General features: G+C 45.6%; 1 protein-coding gene across 5 annotated transcripts in view; it reads right to left on the bottom strand.

Annotated features, from left to right (window-relative positions):
• Nucleotides 1–27,903, bottom strand: part of PRKDC (protein kinase, DNA-activated, catalytic subunit) — a 128,018-nt gene that overhangs the window by 11,315 nt on the left and 88,800 nt on the right. For 4 of the 5 annotated variants that reach the window (XM_086337008.1, XM_086337009.1, XM_086337010.1 and 1 more), the window contains exons 62-74: nt 26,892–27,071; nt 25,096–25,301; nt 23,697–23,835; nt 22,730–22,918; nt 21,737–21,961; nt 20,911–21,019; nt 16,305–16,416; nt 9,492–9,666; nt 4,948–5,122; nt 4,149–4,330; nt 3,356–3,536; nt 2,827–2,987; nt 805–1,016 (exon numbers count right to left, since the gene is read on the bottom strand). In XM_086337008.1, coding sequence (XP_086193134.1) covers nt 805–1,016; nt 2,827–2,987; nt 3,356–3,536; nt 4,149–4,330; nt 4,948–5,122; nt 9,492–9,666; nt 16,305–16,416; nt 20,911–21,019; nt 21,737–21,961; nt 22,730–22,918; nt 23,697–23,835; nt 25,096–25,301; nt 26,892–27,071 — 2,246 coding nt within the window. Of the gene's footprint in view, nt 1–804; nt 1,017–2,826; nt 2,988–3,355; nt 3,537–4,148; nt 4,331–4,947; nt 5,123–9,491; nt 9,667–16,304; nt 16,417–20,910; nt 21,020–21,736; nt 21,962–22,729; nt 22,919–23,696; nt 23,836–25,095; nt 25,302–26,891; nt 27,072–27,903 lie in introns of those variants that run through there. The other variant, XM_086337012.1, reaches the window with a different exon arrangement.

Here is a 27,903-nt window from a genome sequence, read left to right as displayed (position 1 = left end):
CAGTGCAGCCAAATAAGTAAATGAACTTTAAAAAAAAAAAAAAAAAAAAGATACTTATTAAAAAAAAGAAAGCAAATCCTCGACATTCTGATGCACACAAGCTGACACATACAGTTTCTGTGGTTAAAAGGTCCCTTTCTCAACAAACTTGCAACTGTTCTCTTTCTAAGGAACTGATCACGCTACAGCTGCCTCTGCTGAGACAGAGGTGGGTGCCACAGGGTGGTGGGTGTCATGGGGCGGTGGGTGCGTGGCCAGCCTATCAGGGCACTGCACTCCCCCACACTGCCACTCAGAAGCTCACCACTCTAAATAACTAGGCACATCAGCTCCTGACACAGAAGGCTGGCTACAACACTGGTGTCTACCAAAGTCCTCTTTCTAAAGCGAAACACCACTGCCTGTGTGCTCACTCACCAATCAACTAAAGAAGCCAAAAGGATAACATCTGGGCTATTTTGCAAGTCCTAATTAAGAGGGGCTTCCCAGAGACTTTCAATTTCAGAACAACTTCAGGAACTGATTTCAGAATGCATCTCGAGTCTGTCTCAACCAAGGGATCACTAGCATTTAGCGCAACCCTCTCCTGACCAACACTGTGAGATGAATTGTGCTTACAAAAGGAAAGAAATTCTACAGCAAGTAACACTCCAGGTGGATGCACCCAGCCTGCAGACGCCCAGGCCTCCCACCCCAGGGTGGCGCTAACTCATCTGAGGACAAACATAAGCGTCTGTGTGTCTGCTTGGCCCACAGTCATTTTTACAACCTTTCAGTGTTTGAGCAACCTAATTTTTCTGTCACCTGGCCACAAACTCCTTGTTTTTATGACCAGCAGAAGTGTCTCTGAAGCAGTAGCTTTCGCTACTTATCATGAACGGGTAGACGATGGCCTGCGGGTAGTGGTCAGCAATGTCCTCCACGGTGCGCTGGATGGCAACCGCCTCCTCCTTGTCCAGCAAGGGCAGCATGTGGCCAATCCAGCCGATGAACTCCCAGCAAGGGACAGAAGAGATCTGCAACACAGAGCAGGGCATTTAATGTTCTTTCCCTACACAGGGGCTGTGTGTCCAACATCAAAGCACAGCTGCATTTGCGATTGTCAGCGTAAAAGCAGACAGATGCATTGATGGAGGTTGGCCTTCTCCTGCCCTTTCGGTTCTGACCCACCACGAGCCTTCTCTGGGCACTCACACGGCCCCTTTCTTCATAAAATGGGAAGCAGACAGAACCGCTGTTGCTGATTCTCCTTAGATTTACGTCATTCCTTCCGCCAGCTGTACTGTACCCCACGTCATCTCACTTGTGCTCCATCATCAACTTTTAGGGTGCCCGCAGGTCTTGTTTTCCAGACAATACTACAGGGCTCATCCATGCATGTTTATCTCTTTGTACCTGTGCTATACGCCCACAGGAGAAATTCCTAACTTCCTGCTTACTTTTAATGTTAACAGTAAAAATCACTGATTTTCCTCCAAGAAGATTTTTCAAATGTTCACCTTTAAGTCTTTTCCAAAATCCTTTCCAACACTGAGGACAATCAACTTTTAAAATTTATTGTCAATCTGAGAAATGAAAAAGCATCTGATTGTAATTTGCATGTTTCATTTTTAGAAGCCTGCGCGTCTTGGCCTCACATACTTTAACCACGCGAGCATCTGCTGTTTCCTATTAGTCTGTTACTTTGGAGACCGGGGACAACTGCTCTCCATCTCCACTATGTGTTGCGAATATCTTTCTCTGAGTTTTCTTTTAAACTTTGTATACAGTTGTTGTTGTTGTTTTTTTTAAATGATAGGAGCATCAAATTATTTTCCTTTATAGCCCCTGGTTTTTGTCTCTCAACTTCAAGATCATTTTAAAATTTCGCTCAGGTTTTCCTCCAAAGCTTTTCCAGCCGTTTGTTTCAGGATAAAGTCTGACGCACCTGAAACACTGGTGTAAAGCGAGGGAGGGCGGGCAGCTTAGGAAACCCGCAGCGCGAGGCCAGTTGCCCCTCTCAAGGGTCTTGATATAGACCCACCGCTCTGTTTCCACACAAACTCGAGATGTTATTTTTATTATATATAAATATGATTTGGGGAAAAATGAAATAACTTATTGAAATTTCTTTACTTATCTTTAAGAAAAACGCCTGTGTGTTGCATACTAAATTGACCTTAATTTCCTGTGTTGCACCTACTGAAATGCTCACCCATCCAAGTGCGCAGAGCACTGACTCTGAGCTCGGTGACAGCACCATCTACAAGCCTGCTGTGCCCAGCTAACAGTGCTGTGTCACCCTTTCTGAACATTGTCAATTCAAAGCCTGGCCTAGTTTTCCAGTTACAGCACCACAGAAGTCACTAAGGAGCCTCTCTGAGGACCCTGCTGCCCTTTTGCCCCAGTGCAGCCCCAGCAGAGAGGCCAGCACAGGACATGAGCAGGGGAGTGGGATGTTCGCAGGAGCCCTCAGGGTCGCTGAGATGCAGGGTGTGGTGCGCTGGCTCCCAAAACGTCCCCTGCCAAAACGTGGCACTGCCAAACAGTGAGCTGAGCATAAGGCCCGGGATGCGACAGACGAGGCTCGGCCCTGAAGGGAGAGGGGGTCATGTGCCAGCCTCGCCCCTTCTCTGCCCCTCGGGTCCCCCTGCAGACGGAGTCTTCACACCAACACCCCCAGAGGAAAGCAGGGCCTGGGAGCTCACTCTCAGCGTTCCACTGACACATGTTCTGGGATGGAGCAGAAAGCGGTGGTTAGGAAAAGCCATCACCCATGCCCCATACATGGTGCGTGTCTGGACATAAGTTCTATCAAGTTCCGGCTGCTGGAATGAACACACTGACCTCTCTGGTCATCAGGCCCAGCGTCTCCTCTGGATACTGTGTGACAATTTGCAGGAGCCGGGGGAACTTCAGCCGGGCCTCGCTCGAGTGAAACTTCAATGCCTTCAGCATCTTGTCCACCACAAGGGCTGGATACGTGAGCAGCTCTGCGGACCCAAGGACTAGTGGGACAGAAGAGGGGAGATGCGGTCACTACCCCCAGGCAGACACAGTGACCGACTCTGACGCTCACTTCCCAGGGCTTGCATGTTGTAATTATCATGTTCCCTCTGCAGCAACTACTGCAGCAGAGCAGGCGGTCCTGGGCCACTTGTAAGGGCTTCTCTCAGGGGCTGACCCCTTCTCCTGGGTGAAGCCATCTGAGTCCTGGGCTGCAACAGGAGGGCGGCCACAGGAGCTGGTCATACTCGCGTCAGGTAAGCAGACGGAGGGACAGAGACAGCCTGCCACCGGTCACAGGCAGGCCACAGGGTGTGTCCGTGTCACTGCCGCTCAAACAAACTGCACGCTGACACAACATGAGGCTCACCGGACATGCCCTCCTCCTGCCTGCGGAGCTGCTGGTCACAGAACTCGGCGAGTGTCAGGTAAGCCACGGTCACGCCGGCTGTAGGGCCCTGGCCCTGTGCCAAGGGCCCGGCCTCCTCCTCTGCTGCCCGCACGGCCTCAGAAAGGTGGTGGAACGCTCTCTGGTATAAACCTGCCATGACCTGGAATTCAGAGACCCCGACAGCTGTGAGTGGGCCCAGAGCTTCCTGAGGACCTTCCTCCCTACCTGGGCCCCATGGGCCACCAGTGAACACAAAGCTGTTAGTGCCAGACCAGGAGAGACACGAGCCTCACACAACCTCAGGACCTGAAAGACAACACGAGGTGGGCCCCCAGGCCCCAGAGTGGGGCTGAGGAAGGGCTGGGGACACAAGAGACATGAGGAGCACATGGGAATTACTGATAATACAGAATCACCTGAAAAAGCCAATAGAGCAGCTGCTACACAAAAAAGCAGAAAAGCTGGTTTTCCCCACAAGCTAGTGGGGTGTCTGGATAACGATGGGTGGCAAGATTACAGCAAAGTGCATGGAAAAACTGTCCACAGGGATCAACACAGACTCCTCATTCTTGACACTAAAGGAAAGGTGTTATCCGAATGAACAGGAAGCACATGGAGCGTGTCACTAGACCAGTGGCAAACTCAGTTGCGTGTAACTGCCAGCTACGTGTTAAAAGCACACAGCAAGACCTGATGCTGCTTTCATGCAGCAGAACCGTCACAGTCAGGACAAACACACGACACAAGGAGCTCAGGTCCCCAGCCTCACTACCTTGTCTGCATCCTCCGAGCTGGACCCAGACAGCTCCACGACACTCCTGGCCTTACTCTCCCCAATCTCAGCAAGGCAGGTGGGCTCGTCACAGAGAGCATCGGCTAGGATCCGGTAGGTCGTACCCAGGAGGACGTGATGGTCACGGGAAGCCAGGGTGCTTGTGCTCAATGTGTTCTCAGCTATTGGATTACACACACACACACAAATTTTTTAGAAGTGAGTAAAAACACAAACTAAAGAGAATATAGTCATAATTAAACTATTACACCCAAAACTTAGCTAAGTGTTAAAAAGAACATTTTAAACTTAAACTTTAAAGAAATAAAAGCTCCAAAAGTCATATTTAATAGTATTATTAGGATACAAAGTACCTTGGCTCCAAATACCTAATAAACATTTAAGAAAAATTTTACAGGGCTTCCCTGGTGGCTCAGTGGTAAAGAATTTGCCTGCCAATGTAGGAGACACAGGTCCCATCCCTGAGCCAAGAAGATTCCACATGCCAAGAAGCAGCTAAGCCCATGGCCACAACTACTGAACGTGTGCTCCAGAGCCAGGGAGCCAGTTACTGAGCCCATATGTCACAGTGTCTGAAGCCCGAGTGCTCCAGAGCCCATCCTCTGCAGCTAGAAAAAAGCTCGTGTGGTACTGAAGACCCAGCACAGCCAAAAACAAATAAAATTATCTTTTAAAACATTTTTATAAAATTAAGTTCCCAAATGTCAGATAGAGCAGCACAAAGAAGAGGTGAGAAGACAGGATGCAGAACGTGTGCCGCCCAGAAAGCAGCTCGCACCCAGCAGGGACGCAGTCCTGAGCGCCGTGCACAGCTGCTCGGGCCGGCGCTGGGCCCGGGCCCGGCTGTGGCTGAGCCGGCAGTAGGCCTGCACCCACATCACCAGCCAGTCCTCCCGGGCTTTCGACTCTCTGTGCAGCTCCTTCAGCAGCTTCAAGGCGAGTGAGAAATTGTTCTGCGAGAGAGAGAGAGAGGAAGCAGAGAGATGAGATGGGGCCCGCAGCACACAATCCAGCAGGAAGCAGAGACCCATCACCTGAGCTGAAACCACAGGGTGTCCCTGTGTTTACCGTAGGGACAGTCGCAGCCACAACATGCACTCCAGGGAGGCTGGGAGAGCGTCACTGCCACCAAGTTCACAACACATTCCTCAACCACGAAAGCCCTGTCCAAAGGGGTTTCCCCTCCCCAGCTGCTGGCGACCATGGCCTTTTGCTTCTGGATCTGCCTCTTCCGGACCCTTGGTATCGTCAAAATCAGCAGACAACTTTCGACTTGACTCACAATCCCACTCTTCCCTACAGCTGAACAATGCTCTCTCGCAGGGTGAACCACAGTTTATCACCCACCTCCTCCTGATACACATTCCAGCTTTGTTGTTGCCACCTTTCGGCTATTTCAAATAATGTTCTTTGCTAATCTGAATGGAAATAAAGCCCCTGGAGAAGGTAAAGGCAAAGGAGAAAAGGAAAGATATACTCTTTTGAATGCAGAGTTCCAAAGAATAGCAAGGAGAGACAAGAAAGCCTTCCTCAGTGATCAATGCAAAGAAATAGAGGAAAACAACAGAATGGGAATAGAACTAGAGAAAGAAATGGCAACCCACTCTAGTATTATTGCCCGGAGAATCCCAGGGACGGGGGAGCCTGGTGGGCTGCCATCTATGGGGTCGCACAGAGTCGGACACAACTGAAATGACTTAGCAGCAGCAGCAGAGATCTCATCAAGAAAATTAGAGATACCAACGGAACATTTCATACAAAGATGGGCTCAATAAAGGACAGAAACGGCATGGACCTAACAGAAGCAGAAGATATTAAGAAGAGATGGCAAGAATACATGGAAGAAATAAACAAAAAAGATCTTCATGACCCAGATAACCACGATGGTGTGATCACTCACGCTAAGTCAGACATCCTGGAATGTGAAGTCAAGTGGGCCTTAAGAAGCATCACTATGAACAAAGCTAGTGGTGGTGGAGTTCCAGCTGAACTATTTCAAATCCTAAAAGATGATGCTGTGAAAGTGCTGCACTCAATATGCCAGCAAATTTGGAAAACTCAGCAGTGGCCACAGGACTGGAAAAGGTCAGTTTTCATTCCAGTCCCAAAGAAAGGCAATGCCAAAGAATGTTCAAATACTGTACAATTGCACTCATCTCACATGCTAGCAAAGTAATGCTCAAAATTCTCCAAGCCAGGCTTCAACAGTATGTGAACAAAGAACTTCCAGATGTTCAAGCTGGATTTAAAAAAGGCAGAGGAACCAGAGATCAAATTGTCAACATCTATTGGATCATCGAAAAAGCAAGAGAATTCCAGAAAAACATCTAATTCTGCTTTATTGACTATGCCAAAGCTTTTGACTGTATGGATCACAATAAACTGGAAAATTCTTAAAGAGATGGGAATATCAGACCACCTGACCTGCCTGCTGAGAAATGTGTATGCAGGTCAAGAAGCAACAGTTAGAACTGGACAAGGAACAACAGACTGGTTCCAAACTGGAAAAGGAATACATCAAGGCTGTATATTGTCACCCTGCTTATTTAACTTCTACGCAGAGTACACCATGCGACATGCCAGGCTGGATGAAGCACAAGCTGGAATCAAAATTGCTGGGAGAAATATCAATAACCTCAGATATGCAGATGATACCACCCTTATGGTAGAAAGCAAAGAACTAAAAAGCCTCTTGATGAAAGTAAAAGAGGAGAGTGAAAAAGTTGGCTTAAAACTCAACATTCAGAAAACTAAGATCATGGCATCTGGTCCCATCACTTCATGGCAAATAGATGTAGAAACAATGGACAGTGAGAGACTTTATTTTTTTGGGTTCCAAAATCACTGCAGATGGTGACTGTAGCCATGAAATTAAAAGACATATGATCCTTGGAAGAAAAGCTATGACTAACCTAGACAGCATATTAAAAAGCAGAGACATTATGTTGCCAACAAAGGTCCGTCTAGGCAAAGCTATGGTTTTTCCAGTAGTCATGTATGGATGTGAGAGTTGGACTGTGAAGAAAGCTGAGTGCCAAAGAATTGATGCTTTTGAACTGTGGTGTTGGAGAAGACTCTTGAGAGTCCGTTGGACTGCAAAGAGATCAAACCAGCCAACCCTAAAGGAAATCAGTCCTGAATATTCATTGGAAGGACTGATGCTGAAGCTGAAACTCCAATACATTAGCTACCTGATGCGAAGAACTGACTCATTTGAAAAGACCCTGATGCTGGGAAAGACTGAAGGCAGGAGGAGAAGGGGACGACAGAGGATGAGATGGTTGGATGGCATCACCAATTCGAGGGACATGAGTTTGAGTAAGCTCTGGGAATGGGTGATGGACAGGGAAGCCTGGCATGCTGTAGTCCACAGGATCGCAAAGAGTTGGACATGACTGAGTAACTGAACTGAAAGCCCCTAGATACAAATTTCCGTGTGTACCTAAGCTCTGCTTTCCTGTGGGTATATTCCGAGGAGGGAACTACAGTCACACGGCATTTGCAGGAGCTGCCAGACCGGTGACCGCAGGGTGCACCTCTACTCCAGCCGTCCCGAGGGTGGTGGTGGGTGGGCCCTTGCTGTGGTCTGACCCGCCTCCTCCCACGACGCGTGGTGCTGCGTTCTTCATGTGTGTACTAGCCACTTGAGTGTCTTCCTGGGATAAGCATCCATTCAGATCCTTTGCCCGTTTTATCACTAGATTGTTTGACTTTCTGTTGTTCAGTCGTAAAGAGTTATTTATGTATTCTGGATAAGAGGATGCTTATCAGATAAACAATTTCCAAATATTGTCTCCCATTGTGTGGGTTGTCTCTTCACTTTCTTTAGTGTGTTGCTTGAGGCACAGAAGCTTTTAACGTACAATTTCTCTACTTTTTATCTGGTTGTTTTATGGACATCTCTTAAATCTAATTCTCTGCCAAAGCTTCAAGGACACTGACATTAGAGTGTGTTACGACCCTTCCAACCACTCAGACCAGAAGTCCAGGTCGCCCTCATCACTCCTGTCATCTCTGGTCTTCTTGAACACAGTTTTTGTTCCCACCAGCATGTTCAAGACCTTCCAGGACCTCCTGGAGTCTCCAGTACCTAATTTGGGGCCACAAACTTCACGGTCCACTTCAAACCAGCATCACGGGATAGCCTTCCCCTCACAGCAGGCTCTTCAGTTCCCAGTTTCTCATCTTTGGGATATTATCTAAAAATGTATCTCAGCACCTTTCTTTCCTACCATTCCCAGGCGCCTCCTCTCCCTGGAGCCTTTCTCCCCCACAACCCTGTGCCCCCCCAGCAGTGGAAAGCACCCGCTGTGCCCCGCTTCCTGCTGAGAAGCCACGTGCATCACCTCAGCTGCATGCCCTGGACCACAGCCACTACTGCTGCACCCAGAGCTAAGGAGACAGAAGGAGAAATGACCAGGACCTTCTGGAAAAAGAGAATCTTCTTTCTTTTCTGCAGGAAATAGTCATGGAGAGACTACCTAATCCCAGAAAGACGCAGTGGGAAAGCAATACACAAAACATCAAGAGCATTTCCAACTCCAAGGGAAGCCTGGAGCTACCAGAGTCACAAAGAACAAGATTCATCTGTGTGTGGCAGGGGAGACTGGGACAGGAGACAGATCCTCCTCGGTGGCGAATTTGAGAGCATCTGAAATCGTGCTCCTCTAAAACACAATTTAGGGGTTGATACAGCTCCTTTGTTCACTTAGGCTGTTCCAGGCTGGGCTTTTTCTTATTGAAAATATAAAAATTCCTCATATAATACTTACCTCAAAGAAAAACATTATACAAGAGCATTAAAACCCGCAAAACAGAAATACTAATTATTTCTATGGCATAATATTCTTTGCTTTATAACAGCAATCAACATAGGGTCATTAAAACAGAAAGTTCCCCTAGTACATTTAAATATGATTACATGAAAATTTTAATACTTAAAATGTTAATATGCCACTTTTAAACAAAGCACACTTGTATAAATTAAGGATCTTATTATCAAAGGACATATTTTTCACAAAATACAATTTGAAACTTAAATACAATACAATACAATTTGTAACAAACTGGCAAGCACTCACTTTGTTAAAGAAGAGAAAACCTGATGTTAGGCCTATTTTCTTTGTAAGTTACAGAAAATAATCATTTTGAAATGACTGACAAGTGAATAATAAACTTTGGAGGCTTTCTGGAAAACTTTAATTTTTCTTCAAGCTTACTTTCTTAAGAAATACGAACAACTCCATCACCTCTAAGCATCAGCTTTTTAAGAGGAGCTGGGCTTAGAGACCACCAGCTCGAGTCTGTGGCCCTGGTGCCCACCTGCTTCCTCGCGCTCTCGGCCATCTGCATCCTCATGGAGAAGCTGCAGCTCGTGATCAGGGCCCGTGCGTCTTCTTCCTGAGCCTGTGCGTCCATCTCGGCCCCGTCCTCACTTGCACCTTCACTGTCTGGAAGGAGACAGAGCTTCTCCTCTATTTTGCTGAGAAAGAAACATCTACATGAAACAAAGAAAAGTAAGAGTTAATGCCGGACTTGTGAAAGGAATCTCTGACATACAGGAAGCTACTGGATAGCCTTTAGACAGAAATTCTACACTTACTGAAATTTTGCTCATTTTTTAGACGGTTAATGTTACACTCTCGGAACTGGACTTAATCTCCATTTTTATTAACCAACTCTGAGGATCCTCTGAAGATCACCGAGGATATTTTAACTTTTCAGATATCATCTATTGCCTCCACCTCCACAAAGTACAGTATTTACACTCATAACCTGCCTTCTTAATGAAGGGACAGCACATTGGTGTTGGGTCAAAACCATTTTTCTCTTCTGTCTCCAGATCTAAGGTCCTCCTCCCAAAGTCAAACAGTGTCAAGTGGTAGGCAGGTTATAACCACTGTTCTCAGTGGCTGTGTTACACATATGGCCAATTTTATACATATCTGATTTGGTTCCTGTGATTGTATTTCAGTGTTTTAATTTTCAGTAACGCTGGCACACCAAAAAATCACTAAAGACATGGAAGATCTGAAAAACACAATTGACCACCTTGATCTAATTGAAAATTATACACATTATGTCCAAGAACTGCAGAGTACACTGGGTTTTCAAGTACACATGGTATATTTACTAAAATAGACCATATGCTTGGCCATGGATCAAGACTCAATAAATTTAAAGAGACCGAAACCATACAGTATGTTTATAACCACGAGGAATTAATTCAGTAAGACACAGACACTCACTTATAACTATTTTATGGATCAAAAAAGAAATCACAGAAGAATGAGAAAATATTTTGAACTATAAGATAATATAAAATATAAAAATATAAAACCAACATACTAAAATCTGCAGTGTGCAGCTGAAGCAGTGCTTAGAGGAACATTATAACTTTAAATGTACTGAAGAAAAAAGCATAAAATCAATGATCAAAGTTTACACCTTAAGAAACTGAAAAAGGAAAAGCTAAGTCTAAAGTACACAGAAAGAAAATACTAAAGATGAAACCAGAAATAAACGAAACAGAAAACAGATTGATGATAAAATCAGCAAAGCAGATCCTTTGAGAAAATCAGCAGAACTGACAGACACCTAAAATTGAGAAACTGATGAAGAAAAAAAAGAAACACAAATCATCAATATCAGGACTGAATAAGGATCTCCCACTACAGATACCACAAATAATAACATTAGAGTATAATATGAGTAACTTTATGCCAACAATTTGACATGAAATGGAAAAATACAATTTAATAAAATTGATATGGAAAGAAATAGAAAATTTAAATTTAAATAGTCCTATATATCTGTCTTCAGAAAGGTGTTTTTTCCCCAGTATTTATTTATTTCGCCATGCTGGGTCTTAGTTGCACCAGGTGGTACCTACTTCCCCCATCAGGGAATGAACCTGGCCCCCTGCCCTGGGAGCACGGAGCCCTTGCTGCTGGGCCACCAGAGAGGTCCCAGCTCTATATTACTTAAGTAATGACATATATTATCAGAAATCTGCCCCACAGGAAACCTCCAGGTATATACAGTTTCACTGATGAACTATATCAAATATTTAGGAAATAAGAAGTATCTTACACAAACTGTTTTCAAAAAAGAGAGAAGGGTGCTTGTCCTAACTCATTTTATGAGGCCAGCATAACCCTAACATCAAAACCTAACAAAGACATTACAAAAAAGGGAGACATTACAGACCAGTTCCCACTTGAATACAGACAGAAAAAATTCTTAACAAAATGTTAGCAAACCAAGAATATGGAAAAGAGATTGGAAAAGAGATCACCATAACCACACAGGTTTACCTTCAAATGCACCATCTACTTCAGAATCAAAAGCAACATATTACACCAAAAACACAGCAAAGATGAGCTACATTATCCAGATGGTGACACAGGTCATTCTTGACCTTGGTCCCCTCACAGGAAAACCAAACAACATTCACGGACAAGACACTCCTGGGAAAATCCCCCAACGCAACGGTGAGTTGTAAATAAGCCTGTACCCCAGAGACTGAGGGGATGCCCGCTCTCAGGGCTGTGGTTCTCACCTCCTAGGGGTCTCAGGGCTCAGACCATGACAGAAAAGCTGGGGGGATTACAGCAACCACCAATGGATCCAGGGAGGCAGGGCCCTGCTCCCAGTGGTGCCTGAACAGAAATCCTAACCAGTGGCTTTATGTACCTGAGCCAAGATGCTGGCCCAGTCTGACCAGGGAGCTGGGCAGGGTGCAGGTTTGCCTGATTCAGGACCCAAATAATGAGTGTCGCTAGTCCTGGAGTGTGTTCTGTCCTCTGCAGGGGCAGAGAAGGTAATTCACAGCCCCAGCCACCCTACTGGGAAGCCTAACTGGAGCTCGGGCGCCTGCAGAGCCCACCCTGCGACCCTGCTCACAGCAGCATGGGACAGCCCAGCAGGAGGCCCTGCCTGTGGACAGAGCCAGGACAGTGGCGTGGACAGAGCCAGGTCAGTGGTTTGGCCACAGAGCCATGTAGCTTGGCGCATGGTTCTGCTGCATCTGGTTCCCAAACAAGAGTCCTGTCAGCTGAGGGGCCTACGGGGTGTCCCCACATGGGCCGGGAACTGACCTGTGGAAGAGCCTTCAGCTCAGCTACCCAGGGAGCCGCACAAGAACATGTGGGCTGTGGAGCAGCCCAGCACACAGCACTGCTGCAGCAGACAGCTTGGCCAGTGTCTCTCCCGTCCTGTCTTCAGAGGGAACTGGTGGCCCTGTCTGGCCAGGGAATTGGTGTGCAGTCCCACCTGATCTGGGTCCCCAAATGATAAGTTGTCCCCTCCCCTCAACAGTACCCTACCTTATTGCTGAGCACAGGACCCTGTTCCAACAACCCAGGAAGCCTGATCAGAGAATCCAGGCAGCACAGAGAATCCTTTTACAAGATAGTTTATGTAAGCCATATGCTAGACACAAAGGAAAGCCTGTAGTAGCCACACAAAAGATGTGATAAAGAAGTCAAAACTCAGTAGACAAAAAGTCATCAAATCACACAAGAAAGAACAGGGAAAGCAAAAAGGGGTAATGAACCCACAAAACTGTCGGAGGGCAAGTAACAAAATGGGAACAGTAAGTCCTTACCCATCAATAACTGTTTCAAATGTAAACAGGTTAGAGTCTTCAAGCAAAAGACACAGAATGTCTGAATGGATAAAAACAAGATCCAGGGAGAACTCTCCAGGTCTAGTGGTTAGGATCTGGCACCTGCATTGTCCTGGCCCAAGGTCCATCTCTGGACAGGGAACTAGGATCCCACAAGCCACATGACACAGTCAGAAGACAAAAAAGATCCAACGATATGATGTCTACTACAGACTCACCTTTGCTCTGAGACACACTGACAGAGTAAAGGGAGAGAAAGATATTTCAAGTAAATGATAACCCCAAAGAGCAGGCATAGCTCTACTCTATCAGAGCAAACTAAGCTAACAACAGTAAAAAGATACAAGGAAGGTCATTACACGAGGATAAAGGGGCCAACTACCAATCTGTCAAGAAAATATAACGATTACAAATATTTATGCACCCAACATCAAAACACCTACAAAGCAAACAGTAATAGAACTAAAAGGAGAAATAAACAGCAATCCAACTATTGTTGGGACTTTAATACTCCACCACCAACAATGGATAGATCATCCAGACAGAAAATCAATAAAGAAATAGCAGATTTGAACAATACTATAGACAATACTGACCTAACAGACACATACATGAAAAAAAGAGAAAAACACGTTCAATTAAACAATGCAAAGAAAAGGCACATGACAAAATTCAATATTTCTTCATTATAAAAAAAAAAACTTTCAGAAAATCAGTAGATGAGCAGCAAATAATTGGAAAATACCAATACAATGAAAAAAAAAATCCATTTACAACAGTGCTGAAAAAACAACACATACTTAGAAACAAATCTAACAAAAGACATCTAAGATTTCCATACTGAAAAAATACAAATCTTTGAAATTAAATAAGACCTAAGTAAACCGAGAGACATACCACATTCCTGAACTAGAGAACTCTATGCTGTTAAGACAGCAATTCCCCAAGCTGATCTATAGTCAACAAAAGTCCAACCAAACTCTGTTTTTCTTTTTTTGGTAGAAATTGATAAACAGATTCTAAAATATATATATAAATATAAGTATCCTAACAGAAACAAAGCAATTTTCATTAGGGAAAACAAAGTTGGAGGACTCACCCTATCTGATTCAAGGGTATATATAAATATAAGTATCCTAACAGAAACAAAGCAATTTTCATTAAGGGAAACAAAGTTGGAGGACTCACCCTATCTGATTCAAGAGTATATATAAATATAAGTATCCTAACAGAAACAAAGCAATTTTCATTAAGGGAAACAAAGTTGGAGGACTCACCCTATCTGATTCAAGACTTACTATAAAGCATCCGGAGAAGGCGATGGCACCCCCCTCCAGTACTCTTGCCTGGAAAATCCCATGGACGGAGGAGCCTGGTAGGCTGCAGTCCATGGGGTCGCTAAGAGTTGGACACAACGGAGCGACTTCCCTTTCACTTTTCACTTTCATGCATTGGAGAAGGAAATGGCAACCCACTCCAGTGTTCTTGCCTGGAGAATCCCAGGGACGGGGGAGCTTGGTTGGCTGCTATCTATGGGGTCACACAGAGTCAGACACGACTGAAGCAACTTAGCAGCAGCAGCAGCATAAAGCATCAGTAATGAATACAGTTTGATATTGTAAAAAGATAAGCATAAAAATCGAGAAACAGGGCAGAGAATTCAAAAAAAGACCCACAAATATAATGGCCACTGATTTTCACAAAAGGTGCCAAGGCAATCCAATGAAAAAAAAGTTAAGACTTTTGAACAAACGGGACTACACAATCAGATATCCACATGGAAAAAGTGCACTTGTACCCCTGCCTCACACCATCTACAGGATCATCTTTCACTGGATCACAGGCCTAGACATAAAAAATGAAACCATAACATTTCTAGAAGAAAATACAGGAGGATAATTTTGCAAGATGAGCCTGGAATACCAGATCGAAAGGTCTCCCACTAACCAAACCTGAGACATTCTGAACATGAAATAAAGAAGAACAGGAATGGATTATATTCCATAAATAAAATTTGATTCCATGATTATATACTAATAATTAAAATTTAAGTAAATGAGTAGATAAACAGATGGGGGAGAAGGAGGGCTTCCTACAAGGTGCAGACAAACACGGGCACTTTGGCAGGGGGGAGACGATGGTCACCGGACAGCACTGCCAAGGCTGCTTTGTCCAAGGTCATTCAGACACAGTGTGGAGGCGGCGGCCTCATCGAGCAGGACCAGCGTGTCGCAGAGCACCTCCTCTGTCATCCGTTAGGTGCAGAGGAGAAAACAGGCCTGACACCCGGGAAGGCCGGACACTGCTTTAACCAGACAGCCAACACCACTGCCCCCAGGAAAGGAAGGGCAGGGGACACTCTGTGTTTCTAGGAGGGATGCTGCAGGACACACACACTGCTTCAGCGGCATTCCCACCATGGGCATCTCACCTGGACAGTCGTGACAACATACAGCTAAACCCAAACTACAGAAAACACCTCCAGAGCATCAGTGTCCTGAAAGATAGTTGAAGAACTGTCCCAGATTCAAGGAGATCAAGAAGACATATCAGCTAAATAAATGCATATACGATGTTGCTGCGTCCTGTCTTAAAGGCCAGAATGCTTTACAGGACATTAATGGAGAAATGACAAAACTGAAATTGAGGCTGTACATTAAAGTGAAAACAGAGAAGTTACTATTGTACTGTGATTCTAAGAAAATACTCTTTTTCTTAGGAAAGGTACACTGATAAACAAAGAGGTAAAGAAACAGATGTGTGTAGCTTATCCTCAAATGGTTCCAAAAATAAGTACATATATGTAGAGAGAAAGAAAAAAAGGCTAATATAGCCATCTATTTAAAATGTTTAAAAAAACCATGAGTCTGAGAAAAAGGCACACAGGAGAGTGCCACTTTTCTTGTTATTTTTTTTTACAGAAAAGAATTGTCTCAAAATAAAAAGTAAAAAAGTTTGAAAAACAAAGAGTATTAAAAGAGAATCTTTGAAACGCTGAAGTACCAGAGGAAACAAGGTCCAATGGCAGGAAGAGGAACTGTGGGGTCACAGTCCTTCAGCCCCGCTGACTGTGTTTCTGCACAAAACAGCTCACAGCCTCTCTGGCCCTGCTCCTCCCACGGATACGTGTGGCAAGTATCTGCCTGTGGACCACCCAGGGCTGTTACAAGGGAGGCAGAGAGCCTCAGACCTGGTGAAGTGAGGCATATGGTGCATAACAGGGCTGAGAGGTTGGGGTGTCACTCCCCGTCATGCAGCCCTGAGACAGGAGCAGAGGGGCCGCCCCGCCTTCTCTCACCTCCGAGCACATCCACAGCTCACCACCCAGCACAGGACGGACAGGGGACATGATCGCACACAGGCAGGGAGACTGCTGATGGACAACCTCAGTGGAAACGGGCGCACGCAAGGCTCAGACTCCACACTGCTCAACCACAGTTTGGGAGAAAAACAATTCTGGAAACTTCAGAAAAGAGATCACATCAACTTGGGGGATCACATCTCACCGATTCGTGATGATGTCATCCCAGACGTTCATCGGGTCCATTTTAGCATCAGGGTATCGATTTGTCCAGGTTTTCACAAGTCTCTTCAGGGGAACGTGAGATGATAAATTACCTAAAATGACATTATGGTATGAGTGTGGCCAACAGCCCAATGATCAGACCACCTTACAAAGTGAGCTGCCATCAGTAAACAGAAACTTAGTTCAGATTCCTGGTCCAAACTACAACACTTGGCCCTATTGTTCACAACAGGAGCACAAAGTTACCATGTTTAATATATTCTGGCATGAAAACTTAATGTCTTCAGGCCATCAAGGAAAGAGGAGGACATAAACATGCACAGTTTTTACACTCACCACAGGTCCACAATCACAATGCTCCACTCACTCACAATCCGAAAATCTAAAAAGCACTGAAAACTGACAAGCTATTCATGGGGTTGCAACCAATTTTCTTGTTTACAAAATCTAATATGAATCGTCGCGGGACAACCGAACCTGCTCGTGCCACTCGTGGGAGTGCCCAGAGGAGGGGGAGACTTGTCCGTTGCTGGAGGATTGGCCACCAACCCAGATCTGGTGTGCACGTGAGGTCACCATGACAAAAGTCCCCAAACAACCTGGCTCAAGGGCTTCTAAATTCCACAACACTAATATTTAAAGAGAATGCACTAGTCATAGCAAATAACCTTTTTCAACAATATAAGAGATGACTTTACACGTGGACATCACCAAATGGTCAATACTGAAATCAAAGTGATTACATTCTTTGTAGCCAAAGATGGAGAAGCTGTATACTGTCAGCAAAAACAAGACCAGCAGCTGACTGTAGCTCAGATCATCAACTTCTCATAGCAAAATTCAGGCTTAAACTAAAAAAAAAAAAAAAACACAAAACACTGGAAAAACAATAGGACAACCAGGTATGACTTAAATCCCATATGAATTCACGACAGAGGTAATGAACAGATTCAAGGGACTAGATCGAGTTAACAGTATGCCTAAAGAACTAAGCACAGTACAGGAGGTGACAAACAAAACCACTGTAAAGAAAAAGAAAAGCAAGAAGGCAAAGTGGTTATCTGAGGAGGCTTTACAAATAGCAGAAGAACGAAGAGAAGCGAAAAGCAAGGGAGAGACAGAAAAGTACATCCAATTAAATGCAGAGTTCCAAAATACAGCTGCAACAGTCAAGAAGGCCGTCTTCAATGAACAGTGCTTAATAATCGAAGAAACAACAAAAGGGGGAAGACTAGTGGTCTCTTCAAGAACACTGGAAACATCAAGGGAATACTCCGCCCAAAAATGGGCAAAATAAAGGATAAAATGGTAGAGACCTAGTAGATGCTGAAGAGATCAAGAAGAGATGGAATGAATACATGGAAGAACTGTATAAAAAAGATCTTAATGAACCAGATTACTGTGATGGTGTGGTTAGTCATCCGGAGCCAGACATTCTGGACTGCGAAGTCAAGCTGGCCTTAAGAAGCACTGCTCTTAATAAAGCTGCTGTTAATGAAATTCCAGCAGAACCATTCAAATCCCTAAAGGATGATGCCATCAAGGTTTGAAAATTCAACATTCAAAAAATAAAGATCATGGCATCTGGTCCCATCATTTCATTGCAAATAGATGGGGAAACAGTGGAAATAGTGACAGACCTTATTTTCTCAGGCTCCAAAATCACTGCAGATGGTGACTGCAGCCATGAAATTAAAAGATGCTTGCTCCTTGGAAGAAAAGCTATGACAAACCTAGACAGCATATTAAAAAGCAGAGACATTACTAACAAAGGTCCTTCTAGTCAAAGCTATAGTTTTTCCAGTAGTTATATATGGATGTGAGAGTTGGGCCATAAAGGAGACTGAGTGCTGAAGAATTGATGCTTTTGAACTGTGGTGTTGGAGAAGACTCTTGAGAGGCCCTTGGACTGCAAGGAGATCCAACCAGTCCATCCTAAAGGAAATCAGTCCTGAATATTCATTGAAAGGACTGATGCTGAGGCTTCAATACTTTGGCCACCTGATAGGAAGAGCTACCTTATAAGAAGAGACCCTGATGCTAGGAAAGATTGAAGGCAGGAGGAGAAGGGGACAACAGAGGATGAGATGGTTGGATGGCATCACCGACTCAATGGTCATGAGTTTGCGCAAGCTCCAGGAGGTGGTGAAGGACACGTACTCTTGGTGTGCTGCAGGCCGTGGGGTCACAAAGAGTCAGACACAACTGGGCGACTGAACAGTAATAGCAACGTTTTAAGCTTTTGTTTTCTTTCTATGGTGAGAAAGCATGCTTACCTTGTTCAGGCAAGTTACTCAATCTCTGATGCCCTATAAATGAGGAAAAAGAATCTACGTCTCATTTGTTGTTGTTCAGTCCCTCAGTATCTCTCGGAGTCTACCCAGGTTCATGTTCATCGCTTCAGTGATGCTGTCCAGCCATTTCATCCTCTGACACCCTCTTCTCCTGCTACCCTCAATCTTTCCCAGCATCAGGGACTTGTCCAATGAATCGTCTGTGCACATCCGATGACCAAAATACTGGGGCTTCAGTTCGAGCATCAGTTCTTCCAGTTTGGAGTTGATCTCCCTTAAAATTGACTGGTTTGATCTCCTTGCTATCCAAGGGACTCTCAGAAGTCTTCTCTAGCACCACAGTTCAAAGGCATGAATTCTCTGACATTCTGCCTTCTTTAACAGTCCAGCTCTCACAACCGTACATGACCACTGGGAAAACCATAGTGGACTTTTGTCTCTGCTTTTCAACACACCATCTACGTTTGTCATTGCTTTCCTGCCAAGCAGCAAGCATCTTCTGATTTCATGGCTGCAGTCACCGTCCACAGTGATTTTGGAGACCAAGAAGAGGAAATCTGTCACTACTTCCACCTCTTCCCCTTCTATGTGCCATGCAGTAATGGGGCCAGATGCCATGATTTTAGTTTTCTTGACAGTTTTAAGCCAGCTCTTTCACCTTCCTCCTTCACCCTCATCAAGAGGTTCTTTAGTTCCTGCTTCGTTTTCTGCCGTTAGAGCGGTATCATCTGCATATCTGAGGTGGTTGTTGTTTCTCCCACCTATCTTGATTCCAGCTGGTAACTCATCCAGGCTGGCATTTCGCATGATGTGCTCAGTGTATAGGTTAAACAAGCAGGGTGACAGCAGACAGCCCTGTCACACTGCTTTCTCGGTCTTGAATGAATCAGTTGTCCCATGCAAGGTTCTGTTTCTTCTTGACACGCATACAGGTTTCTCAGGAGACAGGTAACATGGTCTGGTGTTCCCATCTAAGAGCTTTCGACAGTTTGTATGATCCACACAGTCAGAGACTTTAGCATTGTCAATGAGACAGAGATAGATATTTTTCTCTATAATCCAGTGAATGTTGGCAATCTGATCTCTAGTTCTTCTTCCTTCTCTAAACCCAGCTTAGATACCTGGAAGTTCTTGGTTTGAATAATGCTGAAGCCTAGCATGCAAGATTATAAGCATGATCTTACTAGCATGGAAGATGAGTACAATTGTCTGATGGTTAGAGCATTCTTTAGTACTACCCCATCTGGGTCTTCCAGATTTGCTGACATAATAAATACAAAACCTGATCAGTTTAGTTCAGTTTAGTTATTCAGTCATGTCCCACTCTTTGCAACCCTATGGACTGCAGCACACAAGGCTTCCCTGTCCATCACCGACTCCCAGAGTTTGCTCAGACTCATGCGCATCAAGTCAGTAATGCCATCCAACCATCTCATCCTCTGTCGTCCCCTTCTTCTCCTGCCTTCAGTCTTTCCCAGCATCAGGGTCTTTTCTAATGAGTAAGTTCTTCGTATCACCTGGCCAAAGTATTCCAGCTTCAGCATCGGTCATCAGATGCCATGATATATATTAGTTTTTGAGCCTACATCTCATAGGCTGTTATAAAACTGGGTAAAATACAGAGAAAAGAAACTAACACAGCTCCTAGAATGATACGCCACTAATAATACGTACTTGAAAAACCATTCTCCAAATTTAAAACAGAGAACAGTCAGGTAGATGGTTCTGAATACCAACTTTTATCGGTACTGTAAGAAGTCTTTCATAGTTATTTTTAGAAATAGAAATGAAATTAACAAGACATTACTTCTGACTCTGGGGGACCTTCCATCAGCACCAGGATTAAGCCCACTCAGCAGCAGCAGAAAGGCCTTCGGTCTGGGCACAGCCACCCGGGCCTCACCTCACCACCTGGTACCTGGGACAGTCACACACCAGTACCCCAGGCTCAGGCTGGCCTTCTGAGAACCCCTCTCTTCCGACCATACCCAACTCAAGCCCTACCTGCAGATTCTATCACCCCAATTTTTCATGGGGCTCCTGGACTGCTCTGCTCTGTGGGGACCATAGCGTCTGCTCCCTGGAAGCTTCTTAAATGCCCGGAAGAGCACTGGACTATTTTAAACACTTATTTCAACAATCTCAAAACACACATTCATGGAGTAAACTCAAGACAGTTTCTAACCCATACATTAAGAAACATGTACTATCACCAAACAAACAAACAAACTCAGATGCCAAAACTCTTCCTAATTATGAAAGGACAAAAGATACATATGAATAAAAAATTACCTTGTTTGCTAATAAAGCTGATGAACTCCTGAATTTCTATGAACGTCTGTACAGACTGCAATTTGGTGAGTCTACTTCTGTGTAAGAGGACATCAATACTGGAATAGTTCTGGAAAAGTTATTTAGCATTGGTTACAGGTCACTGTATTGCTTCAGATTTTAACACAGTCTAAACATGAAACAGCAACCACCCTATAAACAGATCAGTTACACGGGATGTCTGAGTGGTCACAGGAGCAATTAAATGGTCTAATTTATTTTTAAATTTTGGTTTTCAATTACATTTTGGTTCAACAAAATCAATAAGAGCAATACAATCAGGGGCTGCTGCCTCCATTCCCCACCAATTCTTAAAAGTCACAATATCCTATAATACAGAACTGCCAACTATAGAAGCCAACCTGTCTCCTTCCATAAACTTCCTCGAGTGGACTGCTACTCAACCTCAAACGTGTTTAAAAACTAGAATAAAGACAGTGAATGTCTATGTTCGGCAACAACAAACATTCAGGGACTCTACACAAGATGCATCTTTAACAACGTAACGGCCAACCTCAGAGGCAGGACAGACCCTGGCTGGCGGGGCCGCACGACCCTCCTGCACGACCACCTCCCACCCAGATGCCTGGGGGTGGGGCCTGCTCCCAGGTACTCGTCCAGGGAGAGAAAGAAAACCCCAAGGAACTTTCTAAATCAGAAACAGCCACTAAGAGGCCCCAGGCCGTTGGCTGGTGTGCAGGGAATCAGAGGGAAGTGGCCAGCGAGCTGCCCACGTCGACCCAAGCTCACAGGAATAGCGCGCTGCTGGCGGGCGCGCCCAGGTTACCTGCATGAACATCTGGATGCAGTTCTGGATGTAATACTTGGCCCTGTCAATGTCGTCCTGCAGGAGGTAGAGGAGACTCAGCTCCTGGCTGTAGCGGAGCTCGAGCAGGGCCTTCCGCAGCTCGGAGGTCAGTGCCTCGTCCACAAAGGTCAGCAGTGCCTGGTCGCCCTCCCCGCGCAGCAGCAGCTTCAGCTTGCTGCGCACCATGTATGGCAGGCAGGTCTCCTGCAGAGCAAGAATGGATGTGACATGCCGAGACGGCGTCGCCACGCATCTGTGGTGTCACTTCACAGGTTCAAATGATGGCGCTTAATGTTTCAAACCTAAGGCCATGATCTTTAAAGCAAGTTCATCTACAATTGCTTATTTTATAACCACAAAACATACAGGAACACATTCTATGGAAAACGGGAACTACTTGTAGCTGAAAGAGAACCGGACGTGCAGTACCAAGTGAGGACCTGAAGGCCGGGTGAGGGCAGCGGTGCAGATGGGTGCCAGGCCAGCCCAGTGAGGCCTCTGTGCGGTGCAGACACAACAGGAAGCACTCTCCCTATGGTCACACCAGGGAGGCTAACATTCCTCTGTAAAGGCATCTGCTTGTTTTGAAAGCATTAGCTAAGAGCACAGTGAGTGAGTTAAAATCGCTCAGTCATGTCCGACTCTTTACGACCCCATGGACTATACAGTCCATGGAATTCTCCAGGCTAGAATACTGGAGTAGGTAGCCTTTCCCTTCTCCAGGGAATCTTCCCAGCCCAGGGATCCAACCCAGGTCTCCTGCATTGCAGGCAGATTCTTTACCAACTGAGCTATGAGGGAAGCACAGTGGTTTAACAATATTATGGAGTTTGGGGGAGTCAAGTTATATAAACACTCTAATGCTTTACAACCACTTTCCTGTTTCTGAAAAGTTTTAAACACCTTCATTAATGAGAGAGCACTTGACCATCGAGGACATCTACTTGGATGACCTCACAGATGGCCCCGCACCTGATAGAAGGGCTCGCTCCACATCTTGCTCAGGTCCAGGGTGCCCTCGCCATCAGCGCTAGCCGTGGAGCAGTACTCCAGCGACTTCCACTCGGCCAGCTGGTTGTAGCAGTCAAGGGATGCGAGTTCCCAGAAGTCCTTCTCAGCTTCCGTGGGCTCACCATCTGCCCACTCTTGTGTGTTGAGGGCCTGTGAAGATTATTTTACCAAACTGGATACAGGTAACATTCACACTAAGAATAATCACTGTCAGATTTATGACAAGTAGAGAAAAAAGGGAAAAGAGAGTTAACTTGAGGGAACCTAACAGTCAAATGAATATTAAAAATCCCAGCTAGGACAGAACCACTTCTTTGGGGAACTTAACTATAAAGTCAATTAATAAGCTGAAAAAACGGCCCCTAATTTGATGTAAATACTGTAGATTCTTCACTACTTGGAAAGTTCTTAGAATGAAAATTAGAAAACAGGACATTTATAGAAGACTGCAGAGGGTTTCACCATGTAGACGTCTCGCACAGGCCAAAGGCCCTCAACTGCAGTGTGTACCTGCCACACACCCACACTCAGCCACGGGCAACTCCAACACAAGACGTGCAAAACTGGACTTCCCCAAACCAGCCCTCACCCACCTTTTTATAAGTTTTACTTCCAGAGTGGAAACAATCGACTCAAACAGAAACTATATTACAATACCAGATACGGAAATGACATCTTACAATTTCATACTAACTTGGTAAAAAACACTTTCTCTTTGATTCAGTATTTTCTTAAAAAGAGTAAGAATCAGAACAGTAACTAGTTCACGTTCAGTTATTATGAAACCATTTTCTGGTAGTAATCTTTGCGCAAAAGTTAAGGAATACAGCGGAATATCTGAAGGCCTAAATTCTAAAGCTGACAGTGTTTCCATCCAGAGAACAGAAGTGGTAAAGCAACTGACACACTCGCTGGAGATCAGCTCTACCTCGTTATATAGCCTGGCAGCTTCAGAATAGTCACTTCTTGCTTCTGCTAACAGTGCGTCCTGAGTGATCTGCTTTGTTCCAATCTCACTGCTGAAAATACCACGGAGGATGTCATACTCCCCGATCGACCTGTACAGTCTATGAAACAGATCAAAAAAAAAAAAGAGGACAAATCAGTGAATGCCCTAATATTTTTCAAGTCTTTCTTGAAATGACATTAAATCAAGATGCCACAATTATAATAACTAAAAAAGATGTCATATTGTTTTGTTAAAACACAAAATCTTAAGAATTTTGAAGTTACCATTAAGTTTTATTACTTGAGCCATAGAGAAAGCAGAAATTATTCTAAAGTGCATGCATGTGTGCTCAGTCACCTCAGCTGGTCTGACTTCTTGTGACCCCGTGGACTGTAGCCTGCCAGGCTTCTCTGTCCATGGGATTCTCCAGGCACGAATACTGGAGTGGGCTGCCACGCCCTCCCCTCCAGGGGACCTTCCCGGCCCAGGAATCTATGTCTTCTCTCATGTCTTCTGCATTGGTAGGCGGCTTCTTTGCCACTAACCACTAGTGGCACTTTGCCAAGAGCATCCCCTTGGGAAGCCCATTCTAAAGTGCACTCAATGTAAAAGCTGAAAATATCCTAGGTTTACAATGCACAAGTTGACTCATTAAATGAGACTGTTCTATGTCACGCCATCACTGAAACACTTATCTGTGGGGACCTTTCTGGAATCTGGAATGTGGTCCAAAACCCAGAAGTAGGTAAACTAGTTCTGGTCCTACAGATGCCATGTACTCCACATTCAACGGCTGTCTCGATGTTACTGAGAGTTTCAACTTTGATGTCAACACAAATTTGTGGGCCCATCAGCCAAGCCTCCCACTTGAAGACAGGCTCAGGTGTCTAAAAGTCCATTCCCTCCTCCCTGGAGACTTCTTCCTGTCTTCAGTGTCTCCACACAAGGTGTCACGATCATCCATGCCCACAGAGGACACAACGGGGTGGGAACAGCCTGTGGGCAGAGCAGCAGCCCCAGCACGTCGTCCCCCAGGGGATGGGTCACACCCGGACTGTGAGGCTCCTCGGCAGCGACACAGCTCCTACTGCTCACTTCTCGCTGGTACAGGGACAGGAGTGACTACACAACAATGACACTCTTTTATGCTTTTCCCAGAACCTGGAATATCTTAAAACCAGTGCTTCAGGAAAAGTGCAAACCCAGTCTCACCCTAATCCAGCGCCCTCAGAATCCAGTGCCTGAGAATTAGGCACTGGGTTTCTCATGATAAACCTCAGGTAAGAGAAGACTCAAACAGGATTGTGTGTTGCCCAAATAAAGTAACTGTGTCAGACGCATCGCTTTGGCCACAGCAGGGTCGGGGCCCAGAGCTTACTTGGCAAGTTCCATCCACCTGCCGACGTCGAGGGGCAGGCTGGGCCTCCCCCGCGCACGCTTGGCGGGCGGCTCCTGGGGTGCCAGTCGCAACAGCGCCTCCTCCAGCAGGCAGATGGCCCCGGGCTGCTGCAGGCCCGCCAGGCCGGCCCCACTGACCAGAGCCGGGTCGAGGCTCAGCAGGTCAGCGTGTTGGCAGCTGATCTCCTGGCAAGACACAGATACGCAGTCCTTCAGTGAGAGGGTCTCCAACCAGGAGCACCTCGTTTTACCAAAAACACTAAGTTCTGGCGTTAGCAGTCACGGGAGAGAGACATGGAACACTTCACACATAGTCTCAGACCAAGCCTGCACCTGGATCCCTCCCGTGCAGCTCCCCCAGTTCCGGGCCCGAAGGCAAGCTGCAGGGCGATATGTTACCTATGGAAACCTCCTTACACAGCAGTGGACAAAACTGCAAAACTAGAAATTCAGATATAAAAAAATCACTGTAGGATACAACGTGAAGAGAAACTTACTCTGAAACACTGGCTGATGCAATATAATTTCTCAAGCCTTGTCTTTGGTATTGCCAGGAGAAAATCAATGAAAGAATTCTACATGTAAATTATAAACCAATAAAAAGTAGAGTACATAAAAAGAAACTGTATTAACAGTTTCATGCTGCATGGAAAAGAACAAAGTAGGCATAATAAATACTTCAACTCAAGGAATTATTACCCAGTTTGCAAACCACAGCTACTGATAAATAGCATTAAAGAACAAAATTTTTAAACTATTCCAAGGACATAACTAACTACAAAAATACTGACATGAATCCAGATGATTTTCTATTAGGAGCTTTGTAATTATCCATGTTTCGAGTATAAAGAAAGTATTTCTTAATCCCCTAATAAGTATGCTTAGTGGTTACAGAAGTACATCCACACTAGTCCTCTGTTCGAACTGCATTGCTTTGGAAACCTTCTCTGACACCTGTGCCCCCCGTGTCTGCAATGGTGCACAGCACCCCCCACCCCCCAGCAAGGTGTGGCCCGCTGATCTGCCCATCAGGCCCTGCACCCCACCCACTTCTGCATCATGTGCCATGCCCTCGTGACCTTCCACCTCTGCCTGCCCCCCGCCTGCCCCCACCGAATGTAGTTCTGTGTCCCCGTTGCCTGGTCCCCACCCGGTGCACAGGTAGGCACGTACTCCGTCAATGTCCCCAAAGGTGACAGCAGGGCTGGGTGCCACGTGACATGCAGGTGTGACCAGAACCCTGCAGGGACGAGCTGACACAGTCAGAGCAACTTTGTATTAAGTTGGATCTCAGATTATTCTGTCATATATAAATTTTTAAAAAAATACAAATTAGTTGGGGCTTCCCTGGTGGCTTAATGGTAAAGAATCTGCCTATCAAGGCAGGAGACACAGGTTCAATCCCTGCTCTGGAAAATTCCACATCGCATGGAGAAACTAAGCCCAGGTGCCAAACTACCAAGTCTGTGCTCTAGAGCCCGGGACCCAGGACTACTGAAGCCCGTGTCCTAGAGCCTGAGCTACACAACAAGAGAAGCCATGGCAATGAGAAGCCCGTGCACCACAACAAAGAGTAGGCCCCGCACCCCCCGCCAACACAACTAGAGAAGAGCCCACACAGCAAGGAAGACCCAGCACAGCCAAAAAGAATAAGTAAGCTGCCCTGAGCCACCTGGGAGGAGGTGGCCCCACCAGAGTCCAGCTGCTGTGTTAAACCCATACTGCAACTGGGAAACCAGCAGAGCCACTGGGACACGGGCGTGCCGACAGCCTCACCTGGATGCAAGACACGAAGGGCGGGAAGAAGGAGAAGCTGGTGTCCAGAAAGCGTGAGAAGTCCTGCAGGAGCTTCTGGGTGGCGCCCCGCCCCTCAGCCACTGTCCTGCGCTCGCCCGACTCCCTCAGGATCCCCGAGCACAGGCTGCCGAAGAGCTGCCTCGCAACGAGCGGGTCTCTCTGTAAGACATTCCCGAGTGGGACAGGTGCACTGACTTGCCCATGCGTCAGAGCCCGGCCTGAAACATCAAGCGCTGCCGCCGGTCGCCACGCTGGGCAACATCACTGGAGGACTGTGCCCACCAATAAAGCTGGGAAGGGACGTGGGGCTGTACGCTATTTTGCAAATTCCTATCACTTTATAAATAGTTAGATTAGTAAAAAGCTTATAAAGCAGTAATGGGCTACAAAGACGTAACCTATTATTATGATCAATATTGGGCTTTCCCAATAGTTCAGCTGGTAAAGAAAGTGCCTGCGATGCAGGAGACCTGGGTTCAAGCCCTGGGTTGGGAAGATTCCCTGGAAAAGGGAAAGGCTACCCACTCCAGTATTCTGGCTTGGAGAATTCCATGGACTGTATAGTCCATGGGGTCACAAGGAGTCAGACACAACTGAGCGACTTTCACTTATCACTTATGATCAATATTAGTACTGCAAACTTAAGTACAGTAAAAATATGAGGCATCAAGTTTCAGTACCTAATTATGTACTATATGACACAGTATGAAGATTTTTAAAATTACTTCATTAAAGTCAAAGGAATCTTAACCAGACTTTTGAGGGATAAATATCCCGTTTATCTCAGAGCACTCAGCTACAGAACCTCACTCACTCCTGAAGCTCGTGGTCACCCTAACGACGCAGAGGAGTATTTCAGTCCTCGGTGCATGGGAATTTTGGAGGAGGATGCTGATACCACTGACCTTCCCTATCACCCCCACAAGAGGGTTTTGTATAATCAATGATTTAAGTGGTGAAGCTACTTACATACTATTTCATTCCCACCAAC

The sequence above is a fragment of the Bos grunniens genome, chromosome 14 (genome assembly GCF_055505025.1).
Source record: "Bos grunniens cultivar Pamir isolate PY7600 chromosome 14, Bosgru_T2T1.0, whole genome shotgun sequence".
Taxonomy (NCBI): domain Eukaryota; kingdom Metazoa; phylum Chordata; class Mammalia; order Artiodactyla; family Bovidae; genus Bos; species Bos grunniens.
This window is presented reverse-complemented; position numbering and strand designations above follow the sequence as displayed.